The sequence below is a fragment of the Lycium barbarum genome, chromosome 6 (genome assembly GCF_019175385.1).
Source record: "Lycium barbarum isolate Lr01 chromosome 6, ASM1917538v2, whole genome shotgun sequence".
Taxonomy (NCBI): domain Eukaryota; kingdom Viridiplantae; phylum Streptophyta; class Magnoliopsida; order Solanales; family Solanaceae; genus Lycium; species Lycium barbarum.
Window position 1 is genome coordinate 22543317 of NC_083342.1, and position 13593 is coordinate 22556909.

The window sequence follows — 13593 nt, forward strand, 5'->3', positions numbered from 1 at the left end:
AAATTACTTTTGATTTGAATCAACTTTAGAGTTTAAAAATCTTATAGTATCAACTTGTTTATGGTGTTAACAGCTTTAAGGGTATTTCAGTCATTTTGACAGAAAATAAGTGCTTAACAGCACTTATGTACCAAACACATCAACAACTTATTTTCAGCATAAGCACTTTTATCCAAACACACAATTGCTTATTTATAATATAACTTTCAGCACTTAAAAGTTCTAAATGCACTTTATACATAAAAGTCACTTTTTAAGCTAATCCAAACGGACTCATAATTTTTACATCTTCTAATTAATGGTACATCTTTTTCTAATATTTTTAAAATGTTAATAAAAAAAACTGTTATTTTTGAGAAACTTTAAAAGTGTAACAAGCCACATAAAATTCTCCATAGATGGACAAGTGAGGGATGACTCAGTGGTTAAGCACCTCCACCCACGACCGGTAGGTACTGGGTTCGAGTCACACTGGAGGGGAAGTGTGGAAACAATATAAATCCTCCTAAAAATGGGAGGGGAAAAAAAAAAAAAAAAAAAATTCTCCATAGTTAATGAGAACCCGACCCGTTATCCATCATGTTGATTTGAAATCCGAACCGACCGGAGTCTAACGGCATTGCCGCAAAACCCTAAAGCCTAACAAAAAAAAAATCTCTTTCTGTTTGGGTTGTAAACGAGAAAGAATGGAGCAAAGAATGGGGAATACATGGAGAATGACAGTAAATGAGAAGAAGTTTATAGAATCTGCCTTAGAATCTGAACTCAGAATAGATGGTAGGCGTCCCTTTGATTATCGAACCCTCAACATCAAGTTTGCTAGGTATCTAACAAGCTACTCTTAACTCTTATCTCCTTTTTACCACTTGTCTTTTTACTCCTTTATAATTACGGTATCTATTCAATGATTTATGGTTACTAAGGTACTCCCAATAAAAAAATACGGAATATTACGCTCTATGTCTCCTGGGAGAAAGTATTTACACCATGTAGCCCATATTTGCAGTTTGTTACCCCCATATTTGTGTATAAACACCTTTTATGCAATGTTGATACATTACGTATAATGCTTTCCCCAGGAATAGTGTTGTATAATATGGTAAATTGGGCTACCTGGCGTAATATTTTATGTTGGCTTGTATATTTCTTAAAATTATATATATGCAGTGGCATAAACAGAAATTTTGGTAAGTAAATAATTTATTTATTTATTCCCGATGAATGGAGCAAAATTCCGATTACCGCAAATCATTCTTGATGAAATTCACTACCTAATATAGGTCAAAGATGCTAAACTAGGAACCATAATACCGTAAAACACCCATTTTTGTTACTACAACAACAACATACCCAGTGTAATCCCACAAGTCGGGTCTGGGGAGGGTAGGATGTGCGCAGACCTTATCTCTACGTTTGCGTGATAGAGAGCCTGTTTCCGATAGATCCTTGGCTCAACAACGCAATATCAACATGTTAAACGGAAAAAAATATCGCCAAGATAAACATAACCAATAAAACAACAAGGTAACAAATAGATACGAAGTAAAAGATAATACACAAGTACTAAATATTAATAATACAACACATACAGTTGCTACAAACCTTAACCTTCATATCTAGGGTCATGTCCTTAGGAATTTGAAGGTGAAAGTGCCCACATGGGTTGCTAAGTTAATAAAGCTTACTGCTCTGTGGCGGCTCTCATTCTTCATTGTAGTTGGAATTTATTTGAATATAATCAATCTGACCTTTTTTTTAACATATGGCTATACTTGTTCTGTTCTATCTTTAACCCTTTAATATAAGTCAATTATTTTCTTCTCTTTATAGTCATCTTAAGGCCTATGAAGTTTTTCTTATTTAAAGAACAAATACAGATAGATGAAACAAAAGTTAACTACAAACTAGTGTCTGCTCTTGGTTTTTCCCCCTTCAAATCACTAACCAATAATTGTGGGATGTGTTCTTTTGGTTGTAAACGATAATACTTGAGAATTTAGGAGGTAGGTTTTCAATAATAAATGGAGAACAATTAAAATATTCCATAATAACCGAATAGAAGAAGAGCACAAAAACTCTCTTTATTAAGAGGATTTGTTGTAGTTCGTCAATATTTACTCTAGCCATCAAGCTACTGTAACCATTCTTTATCCTGGTAGGGAATTGCTGTCTTTGCGAAGCCCACATAGGCTGAGTTATTTTCCCACAATATACACGTATAAATTGCTTTTACACCATTTCTATTAATCCCAGATGGAATTTTAGATGGTTTTGGGACATGGTTTGGAAGTATAGAAATAGAAAATATACAGTGAATGTAGTTTTCGATTTGTTTGGTTGTTTCTACTTACACTTTTGAATAGAAGTTTAATTTTAGTGAAGAAGAATCCATTTGAGTATGTCTAATTTAGTTGTAGATCTTCTGTTATGGACTGCTTTTGAAACTTTCAACCTCTCCTCGGCATAACTTATGCTTGTTTCGAATAAATCTAAGTAAGCACATGGAGTAAAGTTCTTTCCCTTGTCCATAATTTTTGTTTGCTGTACTTCTCAGTGTAACACTTCTAGTTTAACATTTATAGCACCACAAGTTTGCCATATTAAGATATAATGAGAAATTTTACGCTGTTTATATACATCTGTTACTGTTTCTTATGATATGTGACATATGCTTGCGCGATTCATATAAGACTTTGAATTATGAGTGTTAATTTGCAGAGAAGATGGTTCATCAGAAGTTCAACTGGGGCAAACTCATGTTATGAGCTTTGTTACATCGCAACTAGTGCAACCCTATCGAGATCGACCAAATGAAGGAACCCTTTCCGTATTTACTGAGTTTTCCCCAATGGCTGATCCTTCATTTGAGGTAGGTCGTCCTTCAGAGTCTGCTGTGGAGTTGGGTCGCATAATTGACAGAGGGTTAAGGTAACATTTCCTTTACTTTTTGCTTCAAGAAATATATGTCTCCCTTTGATAAGAGACTGTTATGCATCAAGAAATGTATTATAAACTGTATATTGTCTTTCTTCGAAATATTATAAGAGGTATATTGTAGAAAAAAGAGGTTTTACTATCCTCTGTGTGTGTGTGTGGGGGGGGGGGGGGGGATATTGTTTTATGCTTATAATTTCTGAGCATTCTTTTTTTTTTTTTTTTTTTCCCGTAGTAATAGTGGTTTGCTTTTTTAGCTTTTGGTGTAGATCTGTTTGAATGTATCATGTATTATTCATTTGTCTGTAGAAAGCAGATAGCAAAGCAATCTTGTATGTAATATTTAGTAATGCATCACTTGGTTTGTTTGCCCAGATAAATACATAATTTGAAAGAAAAAAAATTGTTGTCTTTGGTTAAGGCTTCTTTATGCTGATGTTTAAAAAGGGTAATGCAGGGAAAGCAGAGCTGTGGACACTGAATCACTCTGTGTTGTGGCTGGGAAGTGGATTTGGTCAATTCGTATTGATCTCCATATTTTGGACAATGGAGGGTGAGTTGCAGTGGTGCACATTTGGGTCCAGTTAAGTGCCCATCTGCGTCTCCATCTGAAGTTATTGAACTAATTGTGTGATTCTCCTATAAGTGCAGTAATCTTGTTGATGCTGCCAATATTGCTGCTTTAGCTGCACTTTCGACATTTCGGAGGCCTGAATGTACACTTGGAGGAGATGACGGCCAGGAAGTGATAGTGCATCCGCCGGAGGTTTTCTTTCTTGCTTATTTCCCGTTAAATGGAGTTCAAAAAAAAATTGTGTTTGCATTGCCAGTAGTATCTTTTTGGACAGAATCATCAGTTTAACCCATTTTCAGAAGAAAAATGTTTGGTCAAACAACTACTTTTGACTCCTGCATTTCCCCATATATTCTTCCTTTATTGGAAATTTCCCTTGGAGCTTTCCTTTGTCATTGTTTAACACATCATTATGTTCGGTCGTAATATAATCATGGTGTCTTGATTATCCAAAATAAACAAACTATTGTGGTGTCTCCTATGTTTTCTTTCCCTATTAGTTTCTCTTGAAATTTGGAAAACTTCACTTAGATAAGCTGAAATTTTGAGCTCTGCTGAATCTGTTTATATCTCAGAGGAGATTTCTATTTTCAGTAGAGTTAAAATAGTTGATTTGGAGAGATATTATACTTGTTAGGTAGTAGCTGCTTATATTCTCGATTGTGTTCCCTCTGTTTGTCTTTGACTTAGACCCTGCTAACTTGGGAACTTAGAAAAAAAGAGGGGGAAAAGAAAGAGAATTCAGTATAAGCCTTAGCCTTGGTGTAACTGGTAAAGTTGTTGCCATGTGACCAAGAGGTCACGGGTTCAAGCCGTTCCTCTTGCAGAAACGCAGGGTAAGGCTGCGTACAATAGACCCTTGTGGTCCGGCCCTTCCGGGGACCCCCCTCATAGTGGGAGCTTAGTGCACCGGACTGCACTTTTTTATGATCTGTAATAAAAAACAGTCTTCTGTACCATCATAATAAGAGCACCTGGCTTGCCTGTTCACAATAAACTCAAATCGATGTCAAACATCTCATACCAGAAGACGTGGTCATAATCATAGCTATTCAAGGACAAATGAATATATTCGTTGCTTACTCTTTCTATTTGTGTTTTACTTGTTGTTTACATTCTGTTGCTTGCAGGCCCACTGGGTTAGCAGTCATCATGTTAGTGTCTATCTGGATTAATACATGGACTTGTTACTCCATTTCAGCTTAATTGTTCATATCTTGATCAATATAAGAAAGTGTAATCTTATACCATCTATGTAAACTGTATATTTTTCTGGTGTATTAGCAACTTACATGCCACTGTGGGGTAATGCATAAAACCATCCACTTTACTCAGAAATAGTATGAGCAGAGGAAGCTCCTAGATTGTATATATCTCTGCAGTTTGTAACATTTAAAAAAAGAACAGAAAAGGGTCAAAAATACCCTTGAACTATCGAAAATAGACCTTTTTTACCCTTCTTTAAGTTTTGGGATCAATTTTACCCCGCCGTCAAAAATACTCATGCTTCATCCAGAGTATTTCGCTGCTATCCATTATGTGCTTGTAATGGGAAATGCTCTTTTCCATTGCTATCACTGTGTTTGAAATGTTGGTTAAAAATGTTAAATGTTGACTTATTGAGTACTTCTTGAATTTTGGCAGGTGAGGGAGCCACTTCCCTTGACCATACACCATCTACCTATAGCAGTAACTTTTGCATTTATTGGAGATGAGAATATGGTATACAACTGTTAAAAAATTCCTCTTTTCATGTTTTATGCTGTTATAATTGGCAATTGTGTGGTCTTAAAAAATCTAATGTGAACTTCTTCTAACCTAACTGGTATTGGTAGGTTATAGATCCAACACATTATGAAGAAGCCGTTATGGGAGGGAGAATGTCTGTCACCCTGAATGCAAATGGTGATGTCTGTGCAATTCAAAAAGCTGGAAGACAGGGTGTCATGCAAAGTGTTGTCATGCAGTGTCTTCGCATAGCATCAGTAAAGGCCGGAGATATAACTAGCAAAATTAAAACCACCGTAAGTATTTGGTATCTCAGACTAAATTGCAAGTGCTGTTGGTACCGTTTTCTTCTTGCATTTTGTGCTGAAAGATGACCGATGTTTTAAATCAGCAGCCCCTTCCTTTTCCAAATTAGTCTTTATCTTGATTGCTGTTGTTGGTCATTCTTTCTGCTTTTCCCTTGCCACTAGTACTATCATGTCCCACTTCATTGCTCTAAACATCAAGAACTTACACTAAGATTGGAGAAAAATCTATGTAATAATTTTCTATGTTTCGGTTTATTTGGAACTGCATAAAATGTGGATAGAATTTGGATGATAGCTCTGTGAACAAGAAGGCAATTCAATCCTGTTCCCTATGTGAATGGCCAAAGTATGAATTTGGGTTACATGTTAGATGCTTTCTGTGAGTTCGGAATATAAGTTTGTGTTCGCCAACCTGTGCAAGTGGTTGTGGTTGGTATATTGACGCCTAATGGGTTTGATTGCACTCTTTTTGAAGGTTGAATCTTACAACACAGAGAGAGCTCTCAAAATGGTCAAGCGACATGCTCCTCCTAGTAAAGCAGTTGATGTCAATGAACCAAGTCAAAAGGTATGTGGATGCTGTTTCATAGGCTAAGTGTTTGTGTAGAGTCATTGTATTGACTGATTAGAGTCATTACGATTAGACACATTTAATAAGGGTAAGAAAAAATAGTTAAAATGGTTCATCTTTTGAAATCAACTTCGGTCTTAATAAAATCTAAAAAATGGTGGATATTGCTAGGAAAAGAAATCACATCTCCTATCAAATCTTAGATAAGTGTATTAGCCTCTGAATTGTTAGAAATTATATTTTTCATGACAGTGTCGAGCCTTAGCTGAAGCAAACTTAATCTTCAGCATTAAGAATTTTGACTTAGATTTTTCAGTCAACTGAGTTTCAGTCTTAAGACTTCAGTGTTCAGTTTTCTTATTTCTTTCTCCTTGATAATAAGGCTAAGCAAATTTTGGAGGAGCAAAAATTGAAATCAGAAGAGTGCAGTGTTAGTCAGAGCGATGACATGGATGTCGAGCAGGGTAGAATCAACAAGAGAACTGATAAGACCCTGAGTTTCACAAGCGGGCCCTCCAGTTGGTAAACCTTTGTCCTGTCTTACTCTGATTTGCAATGCAATTTCACATGCTTATACTAGTTGCCAAAGTGCCCTGGACTGGTATCTTTGGGCCAAGAGGTTTATTGTTTTTGACATGCATATTGTACCACTCATGCAATTTCATCTTACTATAGAAACCAAAAGCTATTCTTTGGTGAAGCAGTTCATATATTCTTGCTTTGAAAGAACTAACCCATTTAAGAGGATATGCATTTCTCCGACTTAAAGTGCATCCAGAAACTTATTTGGGCATGTTAATAGTTGATTTTGTTCTTAACTCACTGCAAACCATTCCTTCCTCCTACTTAGGGATCCATATTCAGAGGGTGTCAACACAGATGAATTGAAAGCTACTCTTGCTTCTCGTGGTGAGTTTTATGATTTTATATTAAGTATGAGCTTGGAGTTCCTTGTGTATGGTTCTCTGACTTTAACATACTGCAAACGGGCTGAATGTGATCCAAATGAGCTTTTTACGAATAATGATAATCTGAACTGTATAGGTTTCAGAACAGTGAAGTTCATGTAGTGTTTGTAAGCATGGTTTATTATATGTATCTATATGTATATATGTGTATTTTGTGTGTGTATATATATTTGTTAATATAGTCAAAAACTTTGCTAATCTTATATCAAAGAGAGACTTCATTTTCTGTGCGATTGACAGCTTTACTTGTCAAAGTAAATATAGAAATTATACAAGGACTATCAAATTTGATCACTCCTACACAACCATCCTACCAAGTTAATTTGTTTTCTCCTAGGCAAGTAATACTATTCTATCATATCACTTGTCATACCAGCTATTCCCTCTGTTTCTATTTGTTTGCCTTACGTTCCTTTTTTAGAAACTTCTTAATTTCAACTTTCCACATGGCATTGTTTAAGACCGCAAGATTAAAGGGCATTTTGGTACATTCTACATATCTTTAATTTAAAACCACAAGATTCAAAAGTCTTCTTTACTTTCTTAAACTCCATGCCAAGTCAAAACCAGACAAACAAATTGAAAGGGAGGGAGTATATATTTCTTTAAAAGGGATAATCTTATTAGCAGATTAATCAAAATTATTGCAGAACAAGAGGCAGTTGCCTAATTTTATTGATCAAGTTGCCTACTTGATTTTTAAATAAACACTCCATATTCACAGTGAATATTGAGAGTGAGTTTGGGTCAAATCATGAATCACGTTACCGCTTCATCTGACTAAAACCTTCTTCTAGATTATCTCTTCAGCTCCTTCTGCCCCTTCTAGCTCTCTTACTGTTAGTTCTCCTCCATTGGGTGTTATACAATAAGGTTACCATATATTTCTCTGCTCTATTTTCTTTTCTTGCTTCTTTATTTTCTCCTGTAAAATTCTTTGTTGTTGCTGTTGTTTCTTTCTCAGATCTGTTTCTACTGTTAGTATTTTCACCTCATTTGTCCCTGCATATTTCTTTCTTTCTTGGTTGTCTTTTGGAAATACAGAGATGTATGATTGAGACTTGAGAGGATGTGACTTTTTTAATCTATCTTGTAATTTGGTTCAAAGAAAAGTAGGAGGTTATGTGTCTCTTTCTGACTATTTCTCTTCTAATCACCTAATTATTGCCTTGAATGTTATTATTTTGAAGGGTACATCTTTTCAATTCTTCGTCCCTGCACGGTTGAGCTGTAGATTTTTCATTTTATGTTTTGATCTTTGAACTTGAAAGTGGTTAACGCTAAGAAAGTAAGAAGCTTGTGAAAACCAGAAAGTTTGTGTGCTGAAGTTTGAACATTCTCACTTGAAACAATGATGGCAAGACTGGGGATAAGTTGACTTGATACATTGATTGATTATACATTATGCAGGTTCATCAGCAGTGCCTATGAAACTAGACAATTTAGGTGATAATACTAGAGATGAAACAAAATCAGATGAACCACTTTCAGATGTTAATCCAGTATCTTCATCGACTGACTCCGCTGGAAAAGAAATGGCAATAAACAGAGAGAAGACTTTGCAAGATGCTGTTAAGCCTAAGAATAAACGGAAAAAGAAGAAGTCGTCTAATATTGCTGCAGCTTAGAGAATGCATGTGTGATCTATCTTTTTGAGGTACGTGGTTGATTATGTTAATTCTGGTATGTAACCTATTCCAGCTTGTAAGTAGCATCGGTTCTTGGTAACTGCATTCTTCCTTCCTTCAGATTTGGGGAAGAGGTGCGTGGTTGCTTTAATCAGATGCCTTTTAAAAAAAAAGTTCGATTTCTTTTAGCAATTATAGTTATCCTCTCCAGTGCAGTAGCACTGTTCGTCCTTTCTTATGTCTCATTGTGTAGTGGGACACCTTTAGGTTTGATGAGAAATGGAAGTTATGTCCTCAGGCTTGGAAGAGTATTATTTGCACTTTTGTGTTATGAAAGGATTATCATTTCGCTGGAAAACTGCGAGGAATTCTCAAATAGACTATATCTCCACATTTTTCCTTAAAAGGTTACTTATCAAAAAGTAACTTTTTTTTTTTTTTTTTTTTAGTTTCAAAAAAAAAAAGTAACTTTTTTCCATAAATGTTTGTTATTGTCCTTGCTTTGTGACTAGGTCATCTTTCACCCCTCCAAGGCTTCAACTTTAGCGTGTGCTACTATAATATTATTAAGATACTAATTTGAAATAATTTGTTGACATTCTTAAGTTGTTTTATATATCGCCCAAAAAGGAATTGATCAGTGTTCCTTTTTGCTAATTTTCAAGAATGTCTATACCAGTAGAGCAACCTCCATCTCTTCTGCATTTTTTTATGAAGCTCAAGTAAATTCAGGAGTATATGGTTTTATTAGCACTAATTGATAAACAGTGCACAAGTTTTAAAAAAACAAAATACCTTTTTATTTCTATACGAGTTTTATGTGGGAGTTCTGAATCAAGCCGGTTATATGTGGGTGTATCATTTGGTATGGCACCCAAGGTACTACAATACAATTAAGAGAATACAAGCACAAAAAGGAGCAAAAGGGCACAACCACATGAAACATAGAAAAGCTGTTCCAAAACAAACTTACCTGTCCTCTGGGTCGAGCTCGTCGCACCGGGCTTGCCTAGTGTGGGTTACCTCTCCTATGTGGTTTGCGAGCTATTGCACTGGAGCTGGGTTTACCCTGTGCGCACCCGAAGGGTAGCAGCTGCGGGTCCCATGTCATCAAAAAAAAAAAAAAAAACTTGTCCATTTTGATGCTACCTATTGAGTTTTGGCCAAAGGATGAAACCTGCTCATTTCGATAAACTTGAAAGTTGTTTTTTGTTCACAGTGATATTTTAAGGATGTATTTTAAGTTATGAGTATGCTTCAGGGATGTTTTTGGCCAAAATCTCCTACCTATTTCAGTGAAATCGTTCCAATTCTTCATCTTGTCTGAATTTCTTTCTACTGAACTAAGTGGAGTTTAAAGGTATCAAAAGTTTGAAACCAGCCAGTCGGTACAAGGTAGTGCTTACTCATTACTCTGGTAGAGATCAAAGCTTCATGACGCCTCTAGTTATTTGGTTATACATCTGTTTTACGAAAATACATACATCTAACTACTTTCATTTTCAGATTGAGATTACTCGGCCTGGTATTAGTAAATTCTGTGACTAATTGCACAGCTGGAGCAGCACATGAAGTTTCCTGACACGAGCAGCTAAAGCATTGTCCTCGAATTGACGAACATGAATTGAAAGCATTGCCATCGATGTTCAGTGTGAATGAAGGATTAAAGAATGCTGCATTTGGTATTGGTCACCTTGCTTGAGTTCCAATCACTTGATCCCGCACCAGAACTATTGGCATTCTTACTTTCTAAAATCTTGATTTGAACTTCTCATGGACTTGAACTCAGAGAAAGACAAAAAATGCTTTGTTCCTGAGAGTTTCCTCTGGCTTTTCTTGAGCTTTTGATGTGTTTGTTGTTTGTCCTTGTAGAGGATTTCTATTTATGGTTGTAGAGAAGACAATCACATTGCAGGCAAACTCTTCTGCTAGACTTGACTGACTAACTAACTATTTATGTGACAGCCATATTCTATTGGCCTAAACATATCAAGCTCAACGCTTGGAAGGTATTTGATTTACATTTATGTTGACGTGGCACCATATGGCATGATTTTGTTGGTTTTGGACTAGGCTCACCATATCCCTTGATACATGGGGACAAAGTAACATTTAAATGGACTTAGAATATGAAAACAATGAAGTATTGTTCATTCTATTAAGAGTTTTACATGGATAACTTAATTTTAAATTTTAATTACAAGAACCTATTTTTTTTTTAATCCGTGTCAAAATGAATGACCTCTTTCCTAATTTGGAAACAAATTCACTTTATGAAGTGATTTATAGTCACACAAATATTCAAGACTTATTTTAAACTATAAGTTTTAAAAGTCTTCACTCTTTTTTAAATGTCGTGCTCAGTTAAATGAGTTCACATAAATTGAAACGGAGGGAGTATAACATTTTATCAATTATAGTAAAATAATAGGAAAAGTAAAGAATTAGTCACCAAACATACCTAAAGTTGTAAACTCCATTAAAAGCCTCGTCGACAGCCATTAAAAATTTTGAACCTTTGAACTCGAAAAATGGGTTTTCCGAATTTTTATTTTTTTTAGGTTAAACAGTACGATTACAAATTGAACATTAGATGTTTTGATTAGGGTGGGCATTTGGTATTCGGTTTGGTATTTTTAAATTTCAAGTTCGGTAATTCGGTAATTGAAAGTAGATATCAAATATCGAACCGAAAAAGTTCGGTTCGGTAATTGGTAAATCAAATTTCGGTTCGGTACGGTATTCGGTAATACCGTATTAAAGTTGGATTACATAACTTGTAAACACATTCCAAATATTTCGGTCAATATCTAATCTTAAAAAAAAAGTCAAATTCTTCAATTAATCAAATGCAGAACGTGTAGCATAGAAGCCACAACTCGGATAGTACACAAAATTTGTTCAAATGCATAGTCCATAAGACTAGCATTTGACAGAAAAACTTATTTAGCTAGCCAACTCTTCAAATAACCATAAATCTTATACGTTTTTATAATAAAACTGCCAATAACGACGTTTATACTCCTTTTGAATGCTTCATCAATCTTGGTCGGTCTTCTTGAGGGACTGAAGAGCGAAGGTTGTGCAAAAGATGGCGTTGCCTCTTTGAGTCTTTGGGACTAAGGACGGACTTAAGGTTTTTTTAGTCTTTGGGCTGACTAATATTGTCTCTTGATAATGATATTTAATAGGCCTATTATTGTCATATAATTAGAATTTAGGGTGGCCTTTAAATAATTCGGTATTCGGGAAATACTGAATACCAAACGGTATTTATATCGCATACCGAATCCGAACCTGAATTCCATAATTTCAAAATTTTACTCCCGAATACCGTACGAAATACCGAATTACCAAAATTCCCGATTCGATTCATTAATTCGGGTTTCGGCTATTTATACCCAGCCCTAGTTTTGATTGTCGTACTCTAGACTCATCATCTTTGTGGGATGAGGGGGGGGGGGGGGGGTGGGGGGAATAATCTTAATTAAGCTGCAGGAATAAACATTAAGTACAATTATTCAAATTAGTTAAAATTAAGGAAAAACTACTTGGCATAGCTACCTCTAAGAGGTAATTATTGATAATAATAATTTTTTAATTTATTTATATTTCGTAGCTACAGTGATTTTGTAAATTACCATTCATAGCTCTATCAAAATACATTAAGGTTTATGGCTTGTATTTCTCCCTCACTCCTCTCTTCTCCTTACCCCTCCCTCTCTCTCTCCACTCCTCTCTCCGGCCAAATACCTTTCCCTCTCTCCGGCCAAATGGCGACACCACCATTTGATTTGTAATAGTAAGCCTATACAAAGAGAAATACCCGAAATCTCAAAAGAGGGAGATAGGAATAACACTTGTGTCTCAATGGTTGGTACCATACACCAACAGTGAAGGGAAATTATGGCGACTAGATGCCTTCGTTGATGAAACCCAACAGTGAATGGAATCCATGAGATCGAATGTCTTTGTTGATGAAACCCGACGGTGAACGGAATCCATGGCAACCAGATGCCTTTGTTGATGAAACTTATCGGAAAACTCGAGTTCCAGATCGATTTGGTCATTATCTCTACCGTCATTGTTGTCCGGAATTCATGGCCAACTGGTTGGATTTTCTCATATCTCAGTGTATGTCTCAGATCTGAGTGTATTTTATGTTTTGTATTTCTTAGAACACGAAAGAAAAAGATAGCCATTACGCTTCTCAGATCTGACGATACCGGAATCCATGTCTTCTTCTCCTTGTTGTATCTTAGATCTGAGTGTATTTGACTGTATTCGTTATGTGTTTGAATATAAATATAAGTTATATGTATTTGGTTGATTGTATTTTGGGGGAAAACTAAATGTATTTGACTGTATGTGTTGTTTGAATGATCCATATACATATGTTTGTATATAATTTTTTAGAGTAAATACAGTGTATTTGAAATTTTGCACCTGAAATTTTATTGAAATACATTCAAATACAATCGAATATATTCAACTTTGCAACCCCAGTGGCGACCTTGCTGATCAGAGCTCGGATACATTCAAATATAGCCAAAACAAAAGGATATATCAATATATAAATACAGTAAAATACACAGCCCGTCGTGTATTTAAATATACAATGATTTTGAATATACATGTATTCAAAGAATTCAAGATTGCATGTATTTAAATACAATCAAATACATGTGACATTAAATAAAGTTAAATACAACTGAACAGTGTACTCAAATACACTCAAATACAGCGAATTTGTCATAAACTAGCTACGATTTGTAAATTGATAAAAGTAGCTACTAATTGTTAATAGCTTTTAAAAGGAAGTTATTCCCGTAAGTTGCCCTAAAATTAATATGTTTAAATTTTACCACTAAACTGTATCAGT

At 35.3% G+C, this 13593-nt stretch overlaps 1 protein-coding gene across 1 annotated transcript; it reads left to right on the plus strand.

The window, feature by feature from the left end:
- Positions 1-570: 570 nt before the first annotated feature.
- Positions 571-10744, plus strand: LOC132643610 (exosome complex component RRP45A-like). Its single transcript, XM_060360077.1, has 11 exons — positions 571-823; positions 2719-2928; positions 3392-3487; positions 3586-3700; positions 5153-5230; positions 5344-5532; positions 6020-6112; positions 6498-6637; positions 6966-7024; positions 8494-8740; positions 10218-10744. The coding sequence occupies exons 1-10, from the start codon at positions 687-689 to the stop codon at positions 8709-8711; spliced, it is 1335 nt and encodes a 444-aa protein (XP_060216060.1). The 5' UTR covers positions 571-686; the 3' UTR covers positions 8712-8740; positions 10218-10744.
- Positions 10745-13593: the final 2849 nt, after the last annotated feature.